This window comes from Eublepharis macularius, chromosome 12, assembly GCF_028583425.1.
Source record: "Eublepharis macularius isolate TG4126 chromosome 12, MPM_Emac_v1.0, whole genome shotgun sequence".
NCBI lineage: Eukaryota > Metazoa > Chordata > Lepidosauria > Squamata > Eublepharidae > Eublepharis > Eublepharis macularius.
The window spans coordinates 38,418,626-38,439,761 of record NC_072801.1 but is presented as its reverse complement, the minus strand read 5'-3'; the positions used below and the strand labels follow the sequence as shown (position 1 = coordinate 38,439,761).

Genomic DNA, 21,136 nt, shown 5'->3' with positions numbered 1-21,136 from the left:
TTGTCGGTAGAACAGCATGGTGGCCTGTGAACTTTGTCCCTGTACTGGCTTGCTGGGCTCTGGTATCAGGTTACAATATCTCTTCCAGTTACTCGTAATAACAAGGCCAGGGGAAGTTCCAAAGCCAGGTTGTTCAGGCTGAGGTCAGGTTTTTCAGCAATTAGTCTCTTAAGATAACAAGCTGGAGAGGGGATATCCAAAATTCAGAGTCGTTCAGGCTGAGGGCAGCTCTTCCAGTAATCAATGCTGGTTGTGTCGGCAGATCAGCATCTCAACATACATGTTGCGTCCATGTCCTGAAGCGCCTCTCTGGAGGCTTTATAGTCTGCAGGTCCACCTGTCACGCACCCAGCTAACTTCTCAGGCACAGTCCCTGTAAAGACTCACCTCCACTGTTGGCAAGCAACTGGCGTCGAGCCAAAAGGCGTGCACTGCACCTCCTTGCTTGTAATTCTGCATTTAGTCTTCTCCTATGGCACACCAGAGGGTGGTGATGATCCTGGAGGACTGGGAGCAGCCAGCTGGCCTTCATCTGCTGGGTTAGAACTGGAGGATGGGGGTGCTTCTGACCCAGCTTCTGGCTGTAGGCCCTGGCATGCCTGCGCCGCCACCTCCTGCCGGTTAGCTCCCGTCGACTCTGGGCTGGTTACACAGGGCACCTCATCCTCTGAGGAGTCCTTACTGTCGCTGAGCCCTGGATGCACCATGACAGTCCCTGCTAATGTGGTTCTATAGTTTTCCCATTTAAGGTAGGCTTTGCATACCCTTTCTGGAACTGCCTGTATTGAAGCTTACTTAGTAATGGAGAGTAAAAACAAGATTTGCAATTTGACAACCAGTTTTTTTCTTTTCTTGCAGGGTGAAAAGGGAGACCCTGGAGATTTGGTGCGTACCGGGGAGAAAATACCACCAACCCACCCCTAGCCTTCAAGGCACTGTGGTGGAGAAATGATAAATTGCTTTTGCTTTTAATCCCCTTCTTCGGCTTCTGTGCTCTCCCTCTCCCACCAAAAAATGCTGCTTTCTCACACAGGATTGCCGCAGCTGCTGTGGGGGAACGAGCACTGAGATGCGTTTCCCAGACTTCAAGGGCCCACCTGACTCCTGGGTGCCTCTTACCTACCAAGAGGTACATCTGGAGAAGTTTGTGTCCCTTTCAGGATAGATAGTCTGACACTAGGAGGACATCAAGCCTATTGATGTTCATGGACTTAGACTAGAGTAACTCTGCACAGGACTGCACTACGAGTGTTCTCTCTGGCTTCTAGTACTGGCAAATATTTTGGGCATGGCCTTGGGATGGTCAGTTAGAACCACTCCATATGCAAAACAGTAGGTCACTTGATACGGCATGTAGCATTTCAGACAGTTGTGGACATAGGTTTATTATAGGTCTGAATGTCCCCTTTTTTTAAAAAAAACAAAACCCTTAAAGATAGAAAGGCATCCTTGCTGAAACTAAAAGGTATTCAGTTTCAGGGCATTTACACAACAGATCTTCTGCATCCACCTGCAGGCTAAAGCTGCCCAGTTTGCAGCGTTTTACCATGTGAGCTGCCATTTATATAGACTGCTGGTCTCAATTTCTCCATCTGCATGAGGCTAATTCTTATGGTCCTATGCATGGGATAACTGAATTAAAGAACTGGCCTCGCAATATTAAACATACAATTAAGGAAATGTATGACATAAAAAGATTATTGGACAAAACCAGCCAGGGACAATTTCTGGATACTGAGTCTTGCCTTTCTCTCTTTTTCAGAATGGCAAAGGTAGCCCGGAGCTCTACAGTGCGCTTGTCACCCATGTAAGCCAATTCCAGCCTTCTGCAAGATCCTGGGTGGTTGGTTTGTTTTTCAATATATATTGGGTTAGATCCAACCAACTTTTCTGCCAGTGAAAAATGAGGAGGGAATCCACTTTGACCTCCAAAAAAGTTGTGCTTAAAGGGACCAAAGCGATATGTGAAGGAGAATGCAATAAGGAGGGGGAAGTGAGTGAGATTTGAAGAAACTGGCTAGATCCAACCCATTTTATTTTATACTTTTGTGCCACTTTGACCTTCTAGGTTCTAGTTCCCGCTTGGGGCTCTGCATCTTGTCCAAATGCATGACACCAAGCTCCTTAACTGGGTCTCCAATCTGTGGGACTTTCTGAGCAACAGACTTGACGGATCTGTTAAGGGAGGCTTAAGTTTTTTGCACAGGCAAGCTGTTTGCCTGCAATGGTTTCATTTCAAGATGTGCTTTATGAACCTAACCATTCCCCTTTCCCTTCTAGGGTCCTCCCGGCCCACCCGGAAATCCTGGGCTGCCAGGTCCCCCAGGCCCTCCTGGACCACCAGGTGTTTTTTATCTCAACGTAAGTGTTAGTTTTGCCAGTGTGTAGGACTGCAGCTGTTGTAGAGGGCTGTATGTATGGCTGCATGGCTTTTGCAGAGGGCTCCAAAAAGCTCTAGGAAACTCCAGGGACCTAGCTCTTCTGCCATTTGAAGGGCTTAACTTGAATTTGCAAACATGTCTGTGTATTTAAACCCCAACAGCTGCTTTTAGGAAGGAAAAATGTCAGTCATTGGACAAATTTTGTGCTGAACCCTTTTCCCACTGGCCATTTTTTTCTTTTCTGCAGTTTCCCAATCCTTACATCTCTTTTACCCCTATGATTAGCAAGAAGCATGTTTATCTTAGTTAAGCCCTCAGAGGCAGATTCCTTGGTACCAGGCTTGGTCTCTTCTCCTTACTATCAGCTAATACTGGCCATATTTTGGCTGGAGGTTAACCCTGTACTAGGAGATGATTGGGGACAGCCAGTGAGCTCCTTTGTTCCTAGGATCCAAACAAGCTGGGGAGATGTGAACTTGCATCCTAGTGAAATTCCCTTGGGGAGAAACTTTGAAAGCTTTTTGCTTTGCTCAGTATCTCAGCAAATTTGTCATGATAAGAATCCAGTAATAATCCCAGAAAGTTAATGGGGGCTGACAGTGGGTTCTTGTCATTTTGGGTTACAAGTTCTGACATTGGTTGCTTCCACCTAAATCAGTGGATCTCAAACTAGTCCAAGGAACATCTTTGGTCCTTGGGTGCTTATCATGAGAGGATCATTAATGACCTATTCTTGAAAGACAACTTGATCACTACTACCAACCAACCTTCCCTGGAATGTGTGGCTAGATGTGGCTGTTATATGTGTTCAAGTTCAAGCTGTCAGTTTGCATGGGCCATACTATCCATTTCCTTAGTAAGACCAAATAAGCTTGACTGGTGCCCCTTGTGAACTCAGGGTGTACCCTGGAACATGCCCTAGAACCTCCAACATTCAGGCTGTATTCAGGCAAACCAACTAACCTCTGGTCTGAGAATGAGCCTTGAGAAGCCATGTAACAGAGTGGTTGAAGTTTTCCTGATTCCTGAGGAACTATCTGCCATGTCACCTGGATTAGGTGAAAAAATAAACCACAGATTTGCCATTTTGCCCGATTTGGGTGTGACAACAAACTGGTTTCTCAGGAATCCAGAAGCCCAAACGCATTGCTACATGTGAGTGGAAAGAGGGGACAGAGGGTAGCATATGAGCTAGAAGGTTGGTGTTCAGTCACCTGAATCCAGTTATGGACAATCAATGTGGAAAGAAAGAAGTTTTGACAACCACTGTCCAAACCAATTTCAGGTGGGTAGCCATGTAGGTCTACAATCAAAGAGCAAGATCTGGGTCCAATAGCACCTTAAAGACCAACTAGATTTCAAAGGTATGAACTTTCCAGAGTCAAAGCTCCCTAAAACTGTTTATGAAAAGCTCAGTAATTTGGCAGGAGTTGTGTGTGCTGTGTAACGTTAAGAGCATGCGCTGGCTGTTTGCAAGCTGCTTTAGAATAAAGTCCACATGAAGCTTATTGCTTTAGGAAATAGATTGATATTATTCATTGTTAAAGCAATCCCTTCTGTGATAGGAAAGAAGAGATGCATTCTACCTATTAATCTAAAGATAGGATGTAAAGAGATTAAGAGAGCACATGTTGTTGTCCTGGAGGTTGGAGAGAAAGATCAAAGGAGGAGAAAGATGGAAGGAAGGAACCTGAGATTAGCTATCTAAGATCAAAGAGACAACAGCAGAACAAAGGAAAGGATACAGAAGGATCATCTGACCTTTCTACCTACTGGCTCTACAGGAACCCTCTACAGTACTGGGGTACTTGGTGCAAAGAGACGTCATGTTGTCTTTCACTTCCAACACAGGGATCCTGAGAAAGTTATGGGCACCTAATCTACCTTGTACTTTAGCCTGTATCCCCCCCCTCTCCCACCTTTTTCAGGACTGCTTGGCACCAGCTTCTTCTTTTTCTTTCCAGAGAGCGTATCCCATCCGAGCAAGGCCACATTGCAAGTACCCAGTAAGTTCGTCTCACTTTATCAGTGACTCTTATCTGGTGTTGTTTGCTGCACATGTTATGTGTGATTGATATGACTTGGCTAATGTAGCATTCTTTACTTCTTTCCTACCAGCTGATCCTGGGTTCATCTTGGGATTCAGGTATGACCTCTCCTCTCTGCAGATGGTGATGTTTATGTTTGAAACTTTCATCAGTGTCTGTTTTGTGTGGCTTTCCAAGTATTGGTTTGGATCCAGACAGCTTTTTCAGCCAGTTCTCCTCCTTACTACAGCTTCCATGCATATGTTTTTTGTCCATGCGCATCTCAGGATTGCCAGCATAACCTGTTTGGTGGTTAAATGACTCCTCCTCACTTTTACATCAGCAGAAAAGTCGGTAAGATCCACCCCATTGCCTGCTGATCCCTGCTCCCATATATAGGAGGTAGCAAACCAACAGTTTGTAGATCAGATCTGCTCTAGCACATGCTTTTTTAAATTGGATGTATGGGACAATGTACAATTGGAAGTGTTATGGGTTCCTCTTCCACCCATATGTGGTGTTCTCTACTCTATGTAAGGTGTGGCCTTAGAGACTCTGGAGCCCTGGACAAAAGTCCAGTAATCACTGCCACCCTGCTGGAGCAAAGCAAGAGACCCTCACCCTATAAGATTTAATTTAATTTAATTTAATTTAATTTATTATATTTATATTCCGCCCTCCCCTCTTTCGCAGGCTCAGGGTGGATAACAAATACAAACATGTTTGCTGCACATGTTATGTGGCAGGAGCTGCCACTTCCTCTGCAGCTGGTTGCTTGAGCCTTAGACATGGCAAACACAAATGGCAGCAGGAACCTGCTCTTTGTATTCTTTCCCATCCTTCTGTGGGAGGTAGGGGCCCCTACCAGTGTGAAGCCCAGGGAAGCTGCCCCTGTTGCTCATTGGCAAAGATCACCCCTGCTCTAAATGAATGAACAACTATCAGACTTGGAAGGAAGGAGAGATTAAGTCGAGGAGACAATGCTTGCTTGGCTTATGTAGCAAAGAACTCCAAGGCCACTCTTTCGTCATCCTCCCCAGTACAAGCTTGGCAATTAGGCTGAAGCTAAGGAGGCCATGGTTCCTGCGCTGCTGAGCTATCAAAATGCTGGGAAGAGTTAGTAAGGAGGAACTCCCCTCCACCAAACACTGTTGCTTTCCACTGTTATCAAGCACATCAAGATGCTATTTGCAATGAGTCTGAATAGCTCTCATTGCAAACAGCATCTTAATGCAGTCGATACCAATGGAAAGTGACAGGAATACGTGAAGGACTTTGAAGTCTCTCCACTGGACAAGCTCCTCATCCTTCTGTATTGGCCCAGATATTTGCATGGTACAATGGAAGGGAAGGAGAAGAGCACATGGTAATTCTGGCCTGCTCCTTCCTTGCAGATGCTGACTTGCCTCCAAAAGACTCTTCTGATGGGAATCAGAATGGATTAAAGGTGTGTCATTGGTTTGCATTGTGGTTATCGCCTTTATGAGCAAGTTTGGGGTAAAGAGCTGACCACTTGCCTAGCACTCTTCCCCTTGTAACTACTGTCAGGTCCCAAACATTAGGAATGGGGGGGGGGGTGTTCCAGGTCAGAAGGTGATGTAGGCTTCCTGGCTAACCTGACCTCCTACTTATAAGGGCCAAAACACAAGTGATGAAGGCCAGGGATCTTTGGCCTTTTCTGCGCTGAGTTTTTGCTGCAGCACAACTTCTTAACTGCTTTGGTTTCCCCCTCTTTTGTGGTTTAGAGGTAGAGCATCTGCTTGGCATGCAGAAGGTTCCAAGTTCAATCCCTGGCATCTTCAGTTGAAAGGGTCAGGTAGCAGAGGGTGTGAAAGGCCTCTACGTAAAACTCTGGAGAGCTGCTGCCAGTCTGAGTAGGCAATACTGACCTTGATGGACAAATGGTCTGATTCACTATAAAGCAGCTTCACATGCTTACACAGTAGCATTTGGTCATTGCTCTCCTGATTCTCCCTTGAGTTTTTCCTGTTTTTTTCAGACACACCAGGCAAACAATCCTTTGTGTAAGGGAGAGGGGAAACAAATGCAGTTAAGAAGCTGAGCTGTAGAAAAAACTTAGTATGGAAAAGCCCACTGTTAGTGTGAATTGCAGTTGTACTTATCAAAAAGAGTCCAGTAGCACCTTTAAGACTAACCAATTTTATTGTAGCATAAGCTTTCGAGAATCAAGTTCTCTTAGTCAGATGCATGGTCAGATGCATGGTACAGAAACAGTTGTACTTATGGCATTTAATTTTTTCAGACAGATGCACCTCCTATGGTTTCCATCATGTCTGTCATAACCTTGTATTAAGCCCTCATCTTAAAGTCAAAAAGAAAGAGGCCCATATTAATTGTGGATATTGCTGTCAGAAAAAAACAGGGCCCATGCTCTCATGTGTCCTGGCTCTGACTTATGGGGCATGTCTGCTTAGCATTTCTTTAGTACGTGACACAGCCAAGCTACACATTACACAGACCTCAGTTCATGTCCAGGTCTTCCACTAGGGCTTTCACTTGGACATTCACTGTGAATTCCCTGCTGGGAACTCAGTTCCCACGTGTGCAGGTGTTCTTTATGGCAACACAGGGCACATGGAAAGGTGACTCCCCTGGACCATTTTCGCAACCTAAAACTCCGTGGGGTCAGATGGGGTGATGCTGTTGGCCCTACTGGAAAATCTCAGTGGCCATCTTTTATAAGAACAAAAACTGTTCGTGTAACTGTGTACCTTGCGCTAAGAATATTTCTACATGTGTTGCTATTGTAGAATAAAATAGCTAGTTATTAACACAAGGACGACAGTCCTAATTCAGGTTAGGTAAGTTTTAGAGAAGTTTCTGCTGAATGTGTCTCCTCTGCCTTACCTTTCAGCGCTCCACCTTGGTCTTCAAATCTAAAGAGCTGATGTTCAAATCCACCTCTTCCGTTCCTGAAGGCAGCTTGGTCTACGTCAGTGAAGGGAATGAAGCTTTCTTCCGGACCCCCAAAGGATGGAGCAGGATTCTGGTAGGATTTGCTTAAAACTAGGAATGAGTATATGGTGTGTGTGGGGGGGGGTGGGGGGAGGTTCTAATGATGTACAATAATGTAAAGCATTTTGTTTACTGACTCTGTAGATGTGCATTGCTCGGATTCATTTTATGCCTGATTACAAGGAAAGGCAGGGTATAAATGATGTAAAATAAAATGAAATTAAAAATAAACAGATTTCAGGTCAAGAAGGAGTATTTCCCATTTCCCTCTTGGGGAGGGGCTTTAATTGTGTAGCTTGGCTCACTTGCTTGAGTTATCTGGCTATAACAATTCTGAGGGCAAATCTATTTAAGTGTTTAATATATGAGAGCAAATGATTGTTGCAATGTTGATTCAGTTCAACTCTAAACTATCTGTTCTTGTCTCTTGGTCAGCTCGAGGATTCTGACCCTCTGTTGGCTGCAGATGACCCGTCAGTGTCTACGGAAAGAAACGAGGTAAGGCTTCTGAGATTGCCTCAATGCATGTTCATGAGTCCTGTTGCTCAGGTGTGACATTTCTTACTGCAGCAGGAAAGATCACTGATAACAATAGCAAGAACTGGTTTATGTCTTTTGCATGAAGAGCAGGACACAGGAATGAGAACTTGCACCCTTTGCAAAACAAAAGCATAATGGTATCTTTCAGGACCTTGCTGGCATTAGCTTCAGGAACAAGTAGTTCTATAGAGATTAGCAAGTATTGCCTTTCTGTAAACTGCCTTGGGAGCAAAAGAGATACTGCACAATGCTTTGTGTTACTTTCCTCTGCAGGGTTTTTGGGGGTCTTTTGCAGCCATAAAAGCCTTGATATGCTGCAGAAGAAGGGCAGGCAGGTCAGGCAAGTGTGTGTTACACTTTTCCTCTCCTAAGATGCTTTTCTCCCAGCAGAGGGAAAAGTGACAGAGATCTTGCATCTCTTCACTCATGGGTGGGAAAGCAGCTTATGCATACAGGAAGCAGGAGTTACAATTTTGAGTCAGGAAAAAGTGGTTTAAGTAACCCATAGAGAGAACTCTGCAGGTAAGAGCAGGCTTGTTTCTCTATAGCTGGAGTCACCAAGAGCAGATAGCAGACTTAACATGCCCCCCCATCTCATTGGTATTCCTAAATATCTCCCATCAGATTCTTCTGTATACATAAAGAACTGCTACTCTCTTCTGTAACTGGGGGCACTATTTGTTCCCCCACCCAGTTCATGACATCAGGAACTGGCAGAGATCCAACAGTGTTGCAGTGAACACAGTGCGGGCACTCTGCCTTTCCTGCAACAGTTCTTTCTGTATGTAGCCTTTCTTATACGCATACATTGCCCTTTGTAATAACATGCATGTTGCTAGAGGTAATTTATTGGAGACGTTTATCTTAGCCTTGCATGAGTCTGTTGTGCAAAATGAAACAAAAGCTTCTACTTTTATGACTGCATAAGTCAAGTGATTTGACAGCATGCAACACACGATTGCAGAAAAAAGCTGGAAAAAATGTCGGCAATACTTGGTCTTGCCAGAGGGGGGCAAAACAAGAATCCATCCTGACAGTGGGGATCCAGTGGTCCTGTATGCTCCTAGTAGAACAAATAAAGCAAAACAAAAAGGCACACTTGCACAACATGTTGCATCATTTAGCCCTTTTTGTTAAGCAGTATAAGTCGCGTGGTGAAGCCTGTCAGATTCTCTTAATGCAAAGAATGGAACAAAACTCTGACACTTCCTTTATCCTACAGTTAACCTGATTCTCCTAGTTTGCCAGATAATCAGTGAATACTGCACGGGTTTGGGTTTGTTTTTCTGAATCTAATAAAAACTGTTTCTTTCATATTCTCCCTGAGGAACATATACAGCAGAAACGCCAGGGCTCTACACCAGCCACAACTCCTCATGTGACCCCTCGGGTAAGAGCTGCAGCTAGGCCAGTGTGTGTGTTGTCACTCTGCTCTAATAGAATAGGAGTGATGTGTGCCACAAAGACACATCCTCCACGGCTTTCTTTTTTTAAATCTCCAACAAATCTCCACCCCAACCTTTGTTATGCCTTTTAAACCAGCGCCATCTCCTCCCTCCAAGTTTTCTTAGTTTGAGTGTGGAGGAGGGATGGTGTGGAGGAAGGATAGGTTTGCTGGATCAGGTCAAAGGTCTGGGATGAGAAAGAGAAATTCAAGAGACAAGAGAAGCTCTGGGCTGTTGGTTGGAGATGGGATAAGGTGAGAAAAGGGGATCTGATATATGGATTTGAACTAAGCAGATAGTCCATCTTCATAAGGACTAGAAACTTGGTAGGCTTTAAAAAGAGGAAAATAGAAATCCTTGGGATGCTGAATAATACCAAATGCCTTATTTGTGCAATATACACATAGCCTTAAATAATATACTTACTGAAATATACAATTCATGATTTCAGTTTTACCACGCCAAGTTAATTCTGATCGGTAATAGGGTAGCTCAAAGGAAGTTTTGCAATGCTTCTGGGAAATTTTTCAGGCTAGGTGGGTATTGTGCATTAAGAAGCATCATTGACTCTCTGTCTTTCTAGGTTAAAAAGAATGAAGCTCAAGCGACAACTCAAATTGCACCAACTAGCATCTCCAAGGGGATTCCTTCTGTGAGTTCAATAGGAGCAATAACACTTTCTCCCATAAAACCTTAGGAACTGTAATTTTTGTTAAGGAGGAAGAATTCTGAGGAATCTTAAGAGCCAGTGTGATGTCATGGTTAGAATACCAGAATAGGATCTAGGCATGGTGGCCTTCTCCATCACTGCGGGACCTTGAGAGGGATGTGGCGCTGGGCCTCCTGGCCACCTTCATGGCCACAGAGGCAGCTGGGAGGCCCAGTGCGGCAGTGCAGCCATCCGGAGACCCAGGAAGGCAAGGCGGTGGGAAGACCAGGCGGGGCAGCCTGGTCCTCCAGAGGCCATTTTCAAGACCCCATTGTTTTTACAATGGGCCTAGTTGCTAGTATAATATTAACTGGGTGATCCTATCAGTAGGGTAGCAACAAGCTACTTGTCTGTTTTATTTGTTGCAATGTCTAGTCCATCTTTCTTCCTGCAGAGACTCAAGTTAGATTATAGTTTGCATTAAGATCTGAAGAAATGTTCATTAGGCCAAACAATGTTCATTAAAACAGAGAGCAGTCTCTCATTAGCCATAAATCTCTTAAATCTCACTGAAAACCCAGTTCTTAAAACAAGCCATCAAAGTGCCTGGTCCTTTATGAAAAGCCCTCTTTAAACAAGTTGGCTTTATAGAATTTCCAGAAAGCTAACCAAGTGTAGACCTTCCTAACCGACTGACTCAGGAAGGTCATTCTATAAAACAGGGGCCTCTACTGAGAAAGGTGTGAATAGAGAATAGCAGACCTCACGTCGTACAAGATGGAACCAACAAAGAAGACCTGGATCTTGACCCTTTTGTGCAATTATGATGGGAATGGGGATTTCCTAATGCCACCCTGAACCCCAAGATTCCTCATGATTCTCCATGTGATGTAGAACTGTAATTTCCATAGTTCTTTCGCATGGAGCTGTGATAGCTAAGTGAAGGTAGTTTTAATTTGTAGTGTGGATTCGTCTTTTCAAGGTCCTGATGAGGACTTTGCAGGAATGGAGGTTGCCAATGTCTGTATACCCCTCCAATTGACTGAGGAGCTGCGCTGATTTCTGCCCTCTAATAAATGGAATCCTCTTTGCCTGTGACATATTTATCCCGAACCCGTCCTTTTTCTAGCTCCGCCTAGTGGCACTCAACATCCCTCTGACTGGCAACATGAATGGGATCCGCGGCGCTGACTTGCAGTGCTATCGGCAAGCACAAGAGGCAGGGCTGTATGGAACTTTCCGGGCCCTTCTAGCAACACCCACTCAGGATCTCATCTCAATTGTGAAAAGAACCGACAGAGATCGGCCTGTTGTCAACCTGAAGGCTAGTGACAAAATTCCGTGGTCGTCTTTTTGATAAAGAGATCCTTCCTGATAGGATTACCAGGTCTTCCACCCCCACCCTCTGCTCCTTATCACCACTCACCTGGATGGCCGGGGGGAAAGGCGAGGGAACAGGTCTCCCAGGCTTGCTCTCAGTGCAGCATGACAACATCATTTATGGGAGTAACATCATCATGCAGGCCTTGGGAGCTCTCCCACACTTCGCACTGGGACAATTTGGGCCCCAAATGCCCTGTTTGTGTCCCAAATTGACCCAGTGCAAAGTACGGGCACACTCCCGAGGCCTGCACGATGATGTCACTCACAGAAGTGACATCATCATGCCTCACCAAGAGCATGAACATGTGAGGAAAGAAGAAAGGTGAGTGCTGAGTCCCCCCCTCCCACCAGGAGGATAGGGGGACCTGAGAACCCTACTTCCTGATCACTGGTAGTGGAAGAGGTACCTGGGGGTTGCCTAGCAATTGCACAACTAACTTTAAGGGGAAACAACAGACATGTCAAAGATTGTGCATTGCAGGTACATGAACGCTTCAGTTGCCTCAGGGCCATGTGCTTATTCCTCCAATCTCCACTTGGTTTCACTAATCAAAACTGGGTTCCTCACTTCATTGTTAGCAGGGCTCATTTCGAGGGGGAACGTGCTGGAACACAGTTCCGGCAGTTCCCCAAAGAGGTGAGGTGTCAGGTAGCCCCGCCCACTCTCCTGCTCATCAGCAGCCTGATCCTGACCATTTTGGGCCCAATTTTGGCCCTGAATGGGCAAGATTGGGTCCAAAACAGCTAGAATAGGTGATATCAGGGGGTGTGGCATATGCAAATCAGTTATACTAATGACACACTTCTGCTAATGGTAAGAGGCGTGGCATATGCTAATGAGTTATGCTAATGAGTTCCTCCAGCTCTTTTTCTACAAAGTGACCCGATTGTTAGCATTTGGGGAGAGGGGAGGAGATGTGTTTTTGGAGGACATGTTCCTTGAAGATGCTAAGAGCAAGGAAGTTGGTTATGTTTATGGCAACAGAGCAGAAGGGAAATGGTGAAACCCTCACTTCCTTCTCTGCACAACCCCGTAACTTGTATTTTATGGACAGATAGGAGATGTATGATCTTCATCAGTTAAAACTCTGAGTCAGTTGCCGACTTGGAGGCTGAGATTCTGATGGGCAGTTGCTAGGCTTCCTTTTTGTCTGTTCTATAAGAAAAGCCACCATGTTGACACATGAGGACTCTAGCCAAGAGGGAGTGGGGCCTGAATGCTACTTCTGAGGGCCAGGCTACTGAATTTCTATGGCATGGGGCTGTGAAACATTAGTGTGTGACCTATAGATTCCACTGATCATGTACCAACTTGATACTATTTCTACTCCAGGGTGAGCTGTTGGCTAAGAGCTGGAGTTCCCTCTTCAGTAACAATGGTGCTTCCTACTTCAATTCCCTGAATGTTCCTATCTACACCTTCAGCCGGCATAATGTCATGACAGATCCTATGTGGTAAGCACAGCCAGGGAGAAGAAAAGTTTGAGACTATATCACAGGTATAGACAGATCATCCCTAAATACATTAACCAGCTGCCCCATTAAGCAGGGGGTTAACAAGGAGCATCAGGAGGGAGCAGGCAGGAACGTATAATAGCATGAGCCAGCAAATGCCTGGTGCTCAGCACTCAATTCCACTATTGAATTCTCTGGGAATCTTTAGTCAGGCAGCCATTGCAGTCACAGCCACCTATGGTGATGATCTTACAGGATCATTGTAAGAAATATTGGGAGACTAGATATTGTTTATGTGCTTACAGCAAAGATACTATATGTATTACCATCACGGCATATGATTAAACAAGACACAATGGCTGTAACTCCCATGTGTGGTGAATAAAAACTGGCCCGATCACATAGAACAGGGGTCCCTATTTATGATGAGCCTGTGTACACTTTCAGAATTTTGAGAATGGAGAGTGGGAATCACCTCGAAATGGCTGCCATGGGATGCTGGGGCCAATCACAAAATGGCTGCCATGGAGGCAGCCATGGAGGCAGCCAACCAGAAATAGGAAGACAAGTATCCTCCTATAAGGAGACAACTGTTTCTCAGTGGGTGCTTTCAGTACAAGAAGAAAGGTGATGCCAAACTTTTGAAGCACCTTGTGCTCCAATGAGGTAGAGGAATGCCAGGACTAATGATTTGTTTTGGGGAAGAGATCTCCCTCTGCTGGACTACATTGAGAAACTTGGCAGCCTTAATGGCACCTGTGAGCCATGCTGAGGATCACTGGTATAGAAAGAGGGAATCTAGGATCTCCTTTTAACAGTCCCCGTGGCAATTGAGTATAAAGTAGAAAACCTTCCCCTGTCTCCAGCCTAGCTCTCCATAGCTTGATTTCCCATAAGTAACCATCTAGGCAAAAATAATTTTTTTTTGGTAAGATGGTAAAGAGTAAGGGTGAAAAGCGTTCAGCACCGTTTATCAGAGCCGGATTTATGTATGAGCTAATTAAATTAGCTACAGTTTTGAACTTCAGAGTATAAGGCACCTCTTTTTGCAAAAAAATTTACCAAAATATGAAATTATCATTTTGTTCTTAAACTTGACATAGTTCAGGACCTCAGCACGGAACAGAATTGCTATCATAATCTAGTTGGTTGATGTAGGCAGGAGAAACTAAGGGTGTTCAGGTTATCTGGATGCCTTCTTATGCAATGTGGTTGACCTCCTCTGCCTGCTATGCTTTTTTTTTTTTTAACCTTCAGGCCCCAGAAGGAAGCCTGGCATGGCATGAAGCAACGGGGAGGCCATTCGCAACATCAAAACTGTCAGAATTGGCGGTCAGCATCCAACCAGTCAGAAGGCTTTGCCTCATCACCAGCTAGGGGCACTTTCCTCACAGAGGGCACATACAGATGCTCAGATGCCTTGATCGTCCTGTGTATGGAGAACGCCTCCCGATACCTGCACATGTGGTGAACGTGGTATCAGGTTGATAAGAAACATTGGAAGGATCTGGTTGTTTCCAAGCCATGACTGAGACAAGCGAGAGAGGCCCTGGTTCCTCAAATGTTGAGGAAGTTACTTTTCCACACCACGTCAGAAAAAAAAGTTCCTGAGGAAACAAAGCTGTGCGTGGCCTGCATCACAGCAATGTCCCCTGTCCAGTCTGTCTAGCAGAAGCATCTCACACTACCCGAGTACAAAAGATGTTTATGTTCTCTACTGCTTCAGCATATATATTGTTCTCCTGTGAGAAATCAACCAGACTGATGCTCCTTTACCACTGTCCAGTTGTTCATCCTTAACTGCTTGCGAAAGAATGCCTACAAGGAGGTGCTTCTGAATGCAGATGTTGATATACTGATAGTATTTTCAAGGGAATGGTGAATTCTTATGCACTATGCAACATTTATACCCTTTGTAAGACCATTAACTTCAATTGAATTAGAAAGGTGTAACTCTGCTTAGGATGGCACTGCTAGTCACATTTCCATTGCCACCAAGTTTTAACTGCCTTGCCGCACAGCACTTATGGGCAATGAGTCCGTGAGCACAATGTTGCCAACACAGGGAAATTCATTCCCGTTGTCCCAGCAATGAGGCCACATTCCCATGAGTTTCATTCAATTGATTTGTTTTGCAATTTTTTTTTTGCATTAGCCGCCTTTTTTGTAATAAAATATCTCAGGACTAAAAATTAAAAAATGAAACAAACCTTCACCTTTCTGTAGAGGATATATATTATTTTGGTGCTCCTTAGTGGGTTACAGTTCCCATGATTTGTTCCCTTAATTGGTTTTAATGATGAATTCAGGTGATAACATCATTGCATTATGGGTACAGCTATGCTGGTCAAGCACCTATCAGATAATTTGTCACAGGGGCTGCAGGAAAGGCAAGGGTGCAACCCAGGAGACAGCTGCAGCTGAAACAGGGCTTCTGGTCAGGTGAAAAAGTGGAGGGGAGGAGCCAGTCATGGGAGGAGATTGGAAGGGCAGTCTATTTAAGGAGGATTTGCAGAGGAGGGAGTATCCTTGCTCAGGCAGCATGTAAAAGCAGAAGGTGCGGGGTGGGGGGGTTTGCGGCGGCAATCGGATTGCACTACCTTCTTCTTTTGGCAGTCTGAGGCTCGACAAAGAAAGCATAGAGAAAAAGGACAACACACACCCCAGGCCTCAAATCTGCTATGGCAGCTAGACAAGGTTTAATTGTTGCCATGCTCAAATCTAGATTCTCTGCTGAATCAGGGAATCACTCATGAGCATCATCGCAAAAGCCAGCGTCTCTGAGCCTGTTCAGCTTTCCTCTACTGTATTTGAACGCTAGAAGGTCTCCTCCTAACAATTGCTTCGCTGCGCATGCTGAAAATCTCCAGTACCTTACCCCACTCTGTTCACAAGGTTGTTTTGAGGATAAAATGGAAGAGGAGCAAAAACAAACACGTATGTTACTTTGAGCTCCTTTGAGGAAAGGTGGGGGGGGGGAAGGAGACAGAAGGGCTGTGAATGAAGGACCTCGATATTTTTTAAAAAAAATTCTAGTATAATTGTGCGTTTGTAGTAACATATCATTAACCTAAAGAACAAGCTCCGCCTTAGCAAGCAAATATGGAATTATGAACTGGTGAAGGGTAGGGGGACCAGTTACAAAAAGTGAGCAGTATACAAAGAAGCCCCTATTTTCTGTTATGAAATATTGGAACTTTTGAAACAGCAACGTGCGCATGTGTAGCATCACCTAAAGAATGGCACTGGCTTCGAAGCACATTGGCTCATCATGCCGCCCGTCATCACTCTACCGAGCAGCGAAACACGATCTTATACAGGCTGCTTTTAACAGAAATAAATGATTGGCCAATAAGCTTTTTTGAACACTCGATTGTTGCTCAGATTGGTTGACTATGCCCACCTATGTTTCTCCCGCCTACTTCGTCGGAATTGGCTGAATTATTCCACTTCTTCCCGCCCACATTCCCATCCGGACTTGCGATTGGCTCGTCTGTCAGGCAGCTCGACGTCGATTGGCCGGTGCGTTTGAGCGGGCTGAAGCGATTCTTTTAAGTCGTCTTGGTAGCAAGCTTTCTTCCCGCCGCCGCCGCTTTGTTAGCCGGCGGGTCTGGTCTGGCTCAGAAAGACAGTTCGTCAAGCCGCTGTTGAGCACTTTTGTACTCATTAAGTCCTTATTGTCTTCCCCACCCCGCCGCATTATCAGTTCTCCTCAGGGAACCCTCATTTCCTCCACCCACCATTCTCAGAACCCCGTCATGGATCTGGACAGCCCCCTTCCCCCGCTAAAGGTGAGTCGCCTCCAAACCGCCCCTTGGGCTCTCCCTTCACCTCCCCCATCGTTTCCCCCACTCCTGTTAAGGAAAATCTAACATTTAATACCCTACTCCCTATTATCTTCTGATTTGCTCCCGCTTCTCCCCTCGTTTCTGTTTCCATCACTAATCTCTTTCCTTGTTTATTTAATATATACTTTCTTATTCACCGTACCATTCCGCTGTAATTTCCTCCTTTCGTTTAGTTCTTCCAATTAAAGTTTCATACTCAAGTAGAGGCTTCCCGAAGTGATCTAGTGTCGGGTTAGGATCTAGGTGGGGCCTGGAAATCTCCCGAAATTATAGCTGATCTCCAGACTACAGAGATCAGTCCCCCTGGAGAAAACAGCTGCTTTGGAGGTGGACTATGGCATTATACCCCACTGAGCTCACTCCCCAACCCTCCCTTCTCTAGTCTGTAAGTTGCTTTGAGTCCCCATTGGGTATTGAGCCAGGTATAAATGAAGTAAAATGTGGCCACTGTTGTCCTTAACTCTCCTGCCACACATTTGTTAAACAAGCCTTTGTGATCTCTGGCTTTTCTCCTGTCCACTCCCAAACTGGGAGAAAAAGAAAAAAGACACCAATTATTCTAAACCATCTTGTACATTTTTCTTCTTATCCTGCCTGCCTTCCTTCAAGGAGTTTAGGGCAGTGTATGTGATAGTTCTTTGTTCATTTTATCCTTGTAGCAACTCTGAGGGGTGTTAAGGTTAGAGAGAAAATGGCTGTCCCAATGCGGGGGTTTAAACTTGGGTTTTCCCAGATTCTAGCTTAACACTCCCAGCTACTATACCACATTGGTAGTCCGGGTTTTCTTTCTGTTCTAGATCTTGCTCCCCCTTCCCCAAACACAGGATTTCTTATCCTTGAATCTATAGGCTCTCATATGAGGGCAGGATGGAGCAAGAGGTTATGACTTGGCCCCTGAGCAATATTATATCTGAACTGGGCCTCTGTGATCCTGGACTGACGAAGAGAACTTGATTCTTGAAAGCTTATGCTACAATAAAATTGGTTAGTCTTAAAGATGCTACTGGACTCTTTTTGATTTTGCTACCATAGACTAACACGGCTAACTCCTCTGCAACTTTGTATTGAGCCTTTATTTTTTCGCATCTCTCTGTCACACACTCTGTCTCTCACCGCTGTTTCTAGCCTGGATGAATTAACTATCTAAAACAGAAGAAGAGCCTTATGGCATCCAATCAAAAGTCTGTCAAATTTTTTACATTGTTTCTAACAGTGACTGAGTGGAAAGCTTTATAAACGAGATGAAAGCAAACGCCTGTTCCCCAATAACTAGTATTCACACAAGGCTTTTGAACCTTTCATTTATCTGTTAGGAAGTTCTAACTGAGCAACTTGTTAGTCTGTAACAAGTGAAAAACTAGAGTCCTGTGGCACCTTAAGGTCAAACTGATTGGCTGTGGTATAAACTTTGAGCTTCAGCCCACCAAAATGAATACTGCATTTGACAAAGTGAGCATAAGCTCACAAATGCCCACATAAGTAAAGCCTACTGATCTATTTATTTTATTTATTAGATTTATAAGCAGCTCTCCCTGCAAGCAGGCTCAGAGGGAGTAACATTAAGTAATAAAACCACATTAAAATATATAATGCAGTACAAGAAGGCAGCAACTCTACACAGCAGCTCATATTGCCAAACTCAACCCAATACTTCCTATGAGGTGGGAGATGGCTAGTCAGCAGGCAGCCGGGGGAGGGGAGGTTACAATCCCCCCCCCCCTTCAACAGGAGGCCAGCAAAGAAGCTTGCCCATGCTCCAACCTCAGCATACCTGTTTTACAGGCCCAGCAAAAGGATAATAAATTATGCTGGGCCCTAGTTTCCACAGAGAGTTCCACTAGGTTGGTGCCAGGACCAAAAAGGCCCTGGCACTGGGCGAGGCCAGATGAGTATCCTTGGGGCCAGGGACCACCAGCAGTTGTTCATCAGCTGACCTAAGCACCCTCTGGAGAATGTATGGTAAGAGCCAGTCCTGCAGATACGTTGGTCCCAGTCTACTAAGGGCTTTATAGGTTAAAATCAACCCCTTGAACCTAATCTGGAACTCCACTGGGAGCCAGTGCAGCTGACAGGTGTTATATGCGCCCTGTATGACATCCCCGTTCTGGACCCATTGCAATTTCCAGACCAGATCCAATGGAAGCACTGCATAGAGCGAATTACCCATGGTGACTGTGGAGGTGACCGTTGCTTGGATCACTGTCATTAAGTCATGGGTCATGAGATAAGGAACAAAGCAGGTGGAAGAAGGCAAATCTGGCAGCACAGTGATCTGTGCCTCCGTTGATAAGGAGGCATTCCAAACCACCCCCAGTCTCCTGACTGTCAGAATGGGCATGAGTGGCACACCATCAAGGGCTGGGAGCTGGATTCCCAAACCCAACAGCCCATGGCCCAAGTACAGGACCTCCATCTTCATGGGATTCAATTTCAGTTGACTCTGACCAGTGGTCCATCTAATCCAGCATGCTGTTTCATACACTGGCCAATCAGTTGTCCTGGAGGGCCAAACAATGCCCATAGGCCAAGACCCTCTCCTGCTGCTGCCTCTTGACACTGGTATTCAGAAAGATGCTTCCAGTGTACAGAGGCTCCCTTCAGTCACCATGGGTAATAGCCATTGATGGATTTCACCTTCATAAATATAATTTCTTTTTAAAGCCATTGCTTACACTACAATATTTAAAGTGCCATGGAACTCCTGGTTTATGGAATAGTTCTCAAACAAAACCTCTTTTTCTTGAGTTGTGCTGTAGGTGTTTACACTTCCACTCTTGCTGTAATTTCTCAGACTCATTTTAAAGTTTGTATTCTGCTTCAATTTAGCCAGTGGATGGAAATCCCAATGTGGATAAGATCAAGAATAAGAATGCCAAAAGGCTTTCTGTTGAAAGAATCTACCAGAAGAAAACACAGCTGGAGCATATATTGCTCCGGCCTGATACATACATTGGCTCTGTGGAACAAGTAACACAGGTAAGTAAAGTTTTTGTGGCTGGTGTTGAGGGAAGATACTGGGGTTTGTTGCGCAGTATAGAAGAAAGCTTTTCCTCAGTTTGGTTAGCCTTTCTGCACCTTACATGTAGGATTGACTATATAGTTCTCATTTGGGAAGTTCAAGAGGGTGGCCTCTATTGATCCCTGCAAGTCTGTCCATGGAACGTATGGAATCCATGACTGATGGGCACAACTGTGAGATGCTGCTTTCCAGTGCTTTCTGTATGGGACTCCGTGGCAGAGTTAATACACACATTTTTTCCTGAGAAATTTCTTGAGCTTCCAAGCCATGTGCTACGGTGGCAGTTCAAAGCATGCAAAATCATTTTGAATTAATGGCAACTGTTGAGATTATTTATAGAAGTAACTGTAAAAAATCTTCATACAAGAAAGCCAGTTAAGAGTACTTCAGACTTTTGTTTGTCATTTATAGTCCACCTTTCTCACTGAGATTCAAGGCGGATTACACAGTGTGAGATTAGTACAGTCAATATCAAGGACATTTCCATAAACAATGCCATAGGGTTAATAAATGCAAGTTTACCAAGACATAGCATTACCAAAATCCAAAACAGAAATGCTGAAACAGAGCATAAGTAATTCTAAGACTGACATTAGAAAACATGAAGCACAGGTAACTCATTGTGGCACAAAGTCTTGTAGTCAGGAAGATGCTGTTGAGTTAACAAATGTAATAGCTGACGTTTTGTTAGCTGTCTTGCAGTTGTGTTTCTGACTTTCTTCCTCTTCTCTCCATCTTAAACAAGTTACTATTTGTAATTACCTTTTCAGCAAATGTGGGTGTTTGATGAAGGCGTTGGACTGAACTTCAGGGATGTTACCTTTGTACCTGGTCTCTATAAAATTTTTGATGAAATCCTAGGTATGTTGAGATGCTGCAAATAGGGAAAAAATCATGATGAGATAAACATTGTAGATTGGGCTTCTGGTTTCAGTTATTGATGAGCAGAACAAAATGTAGAGGGTTTGCAATTTGGTCTCAAGGTTGACTTGAAGAGAAATCCCTCAATTGGGTCATAAACTTGCTGGCTGGAAAAGTTCCTAGCTCAGCTTTGTTCCCTGTTTATAAAATGTGAATTACAATAACAAACAGCACAATCTCGGAAGGCTAACTGAATGATAGGGTCTGTTGAGATTGGGTTGCAGTGTTTGGTCAAAGTATTCTGCGAGCCAGCAGTAGTGTGCTAATTAAGCGTGTTGGATTAGAATCTGGGAACCCTGAATTCAAATTGCCACTTGCTGCAGAGCTCACTGGATGACCGTGGGCTAGTCATTCTTTTTTAGCCTCCCCTACTTCACAGGGTGGCTGTGATAATAAAGTGGAGGAGGGGGGTTCTCTTTGGAGGAAGGGTAGTATAAAAATGTAATAAGAACTGATTTCTTGATAATTCAGTATATATTACTTTTCTCTTTT

The 21,136-nt window shown here is 44.6% G+C and overlaps 2 protein-coding genes across 3 annotated transcripts in view; both read left to right on the top strand.

Annotated features, from left to right (window-relative positions):
- LOC129338268 (collagen alpha-1(XV) chain-like) overlaps nucleotides 1–15,044 on the top strand; it is a 44,114-nt gene extending 29,070 nt beyond the window's left edge. Inside the window, exons 11-24 of the mRNA XM_054992345.1 lie at nucleotides 859–885; nucleotides 1,034–1,129; nucleotides 1,763–1,807; nucleotides 2,281–2,361; nucleotides 4,346–4,387; nucleotides 4,500–4,527; nucleotides 5,803–5,855; nucleotides 7,284–7,418; nucleotides 7,820–7,882; nucleotides 9,252–9,314; nucleotides 9,953–10,021; nucleotides 11,148–11,342; nucleotides 12,735–12,856; nucleotides 14,114–15,044. Coding sequence (XP_054848320.1) covers nucleotides 859–885; nucleotides 1,034–1,129; nucleotides 1,763–1,807; nucleotides 2,281–2,361; nucleotides 4,346–4,387; nucleotides 4,500–4,527; nucleotides 5,803–5,855; nucleotides 7,284–7,418; nucleotides 7,820–7,882; nucleotides 9,252–9,314; nucleotides 9,953–10,021; nucleotides 11,148–11,342; nucleotides 12,735–12,856; nucleotides 14,114–14,327 — 1,233 coding nt within the window. The 3' untranslated portion in view covers nucleotides 14,328–15,044. The remainder of the gene's footprint in view (nucleotides 1–858; nucleotides 886–1,033; nucleotides 1,130–1,762; nucleotides 1,808–2,280; nucleotides 2,362–4,345; nucleotides 4,388–4,499; nucleotides 4,528–5,802; nucleotides 5,856–7,283; nucleotides 7,419–7,819; nucleotides 7,883–9,251; nucleotides 9,315–9,952; nucleotides 10,022–11,147; nucleotides 11,343–12,734; nucleotides 12,857–14,113) is intronic.
- Nucleotides 15,045–16,445: 1,401 nt separating this feature from the next.
- Nucleotides 16,446–21,136, top strand: part of TOP2A (DNA topoisomerase II alpha) — a 34,460-nt gene continuing 29,769 nt past the window's right edge. For both annotated transcript variants that reach the window (XM_054994812.1, XM_054994811.1), the window contains exons 1-3: nucleotides 16,446–16,647; nucleotides 19,531–19,680; nucleotides 20,494–20,584. In XM_054994812.1, the coding sequence (XP_054850787.1) occupies nucleotides 16,615–16,647; nucleotides 19,531–19,680; nucleotides 20,494–20,584 (274 nt within the window). In that variant the 5' untranslated portion in view covers nucleotides 16,446–16,614. The remainder of the gene's footprint in view (nucleotides 16,648–19,530; nucleotides 19,681–20,493; nucleotides 20,585–21,136) is intronic.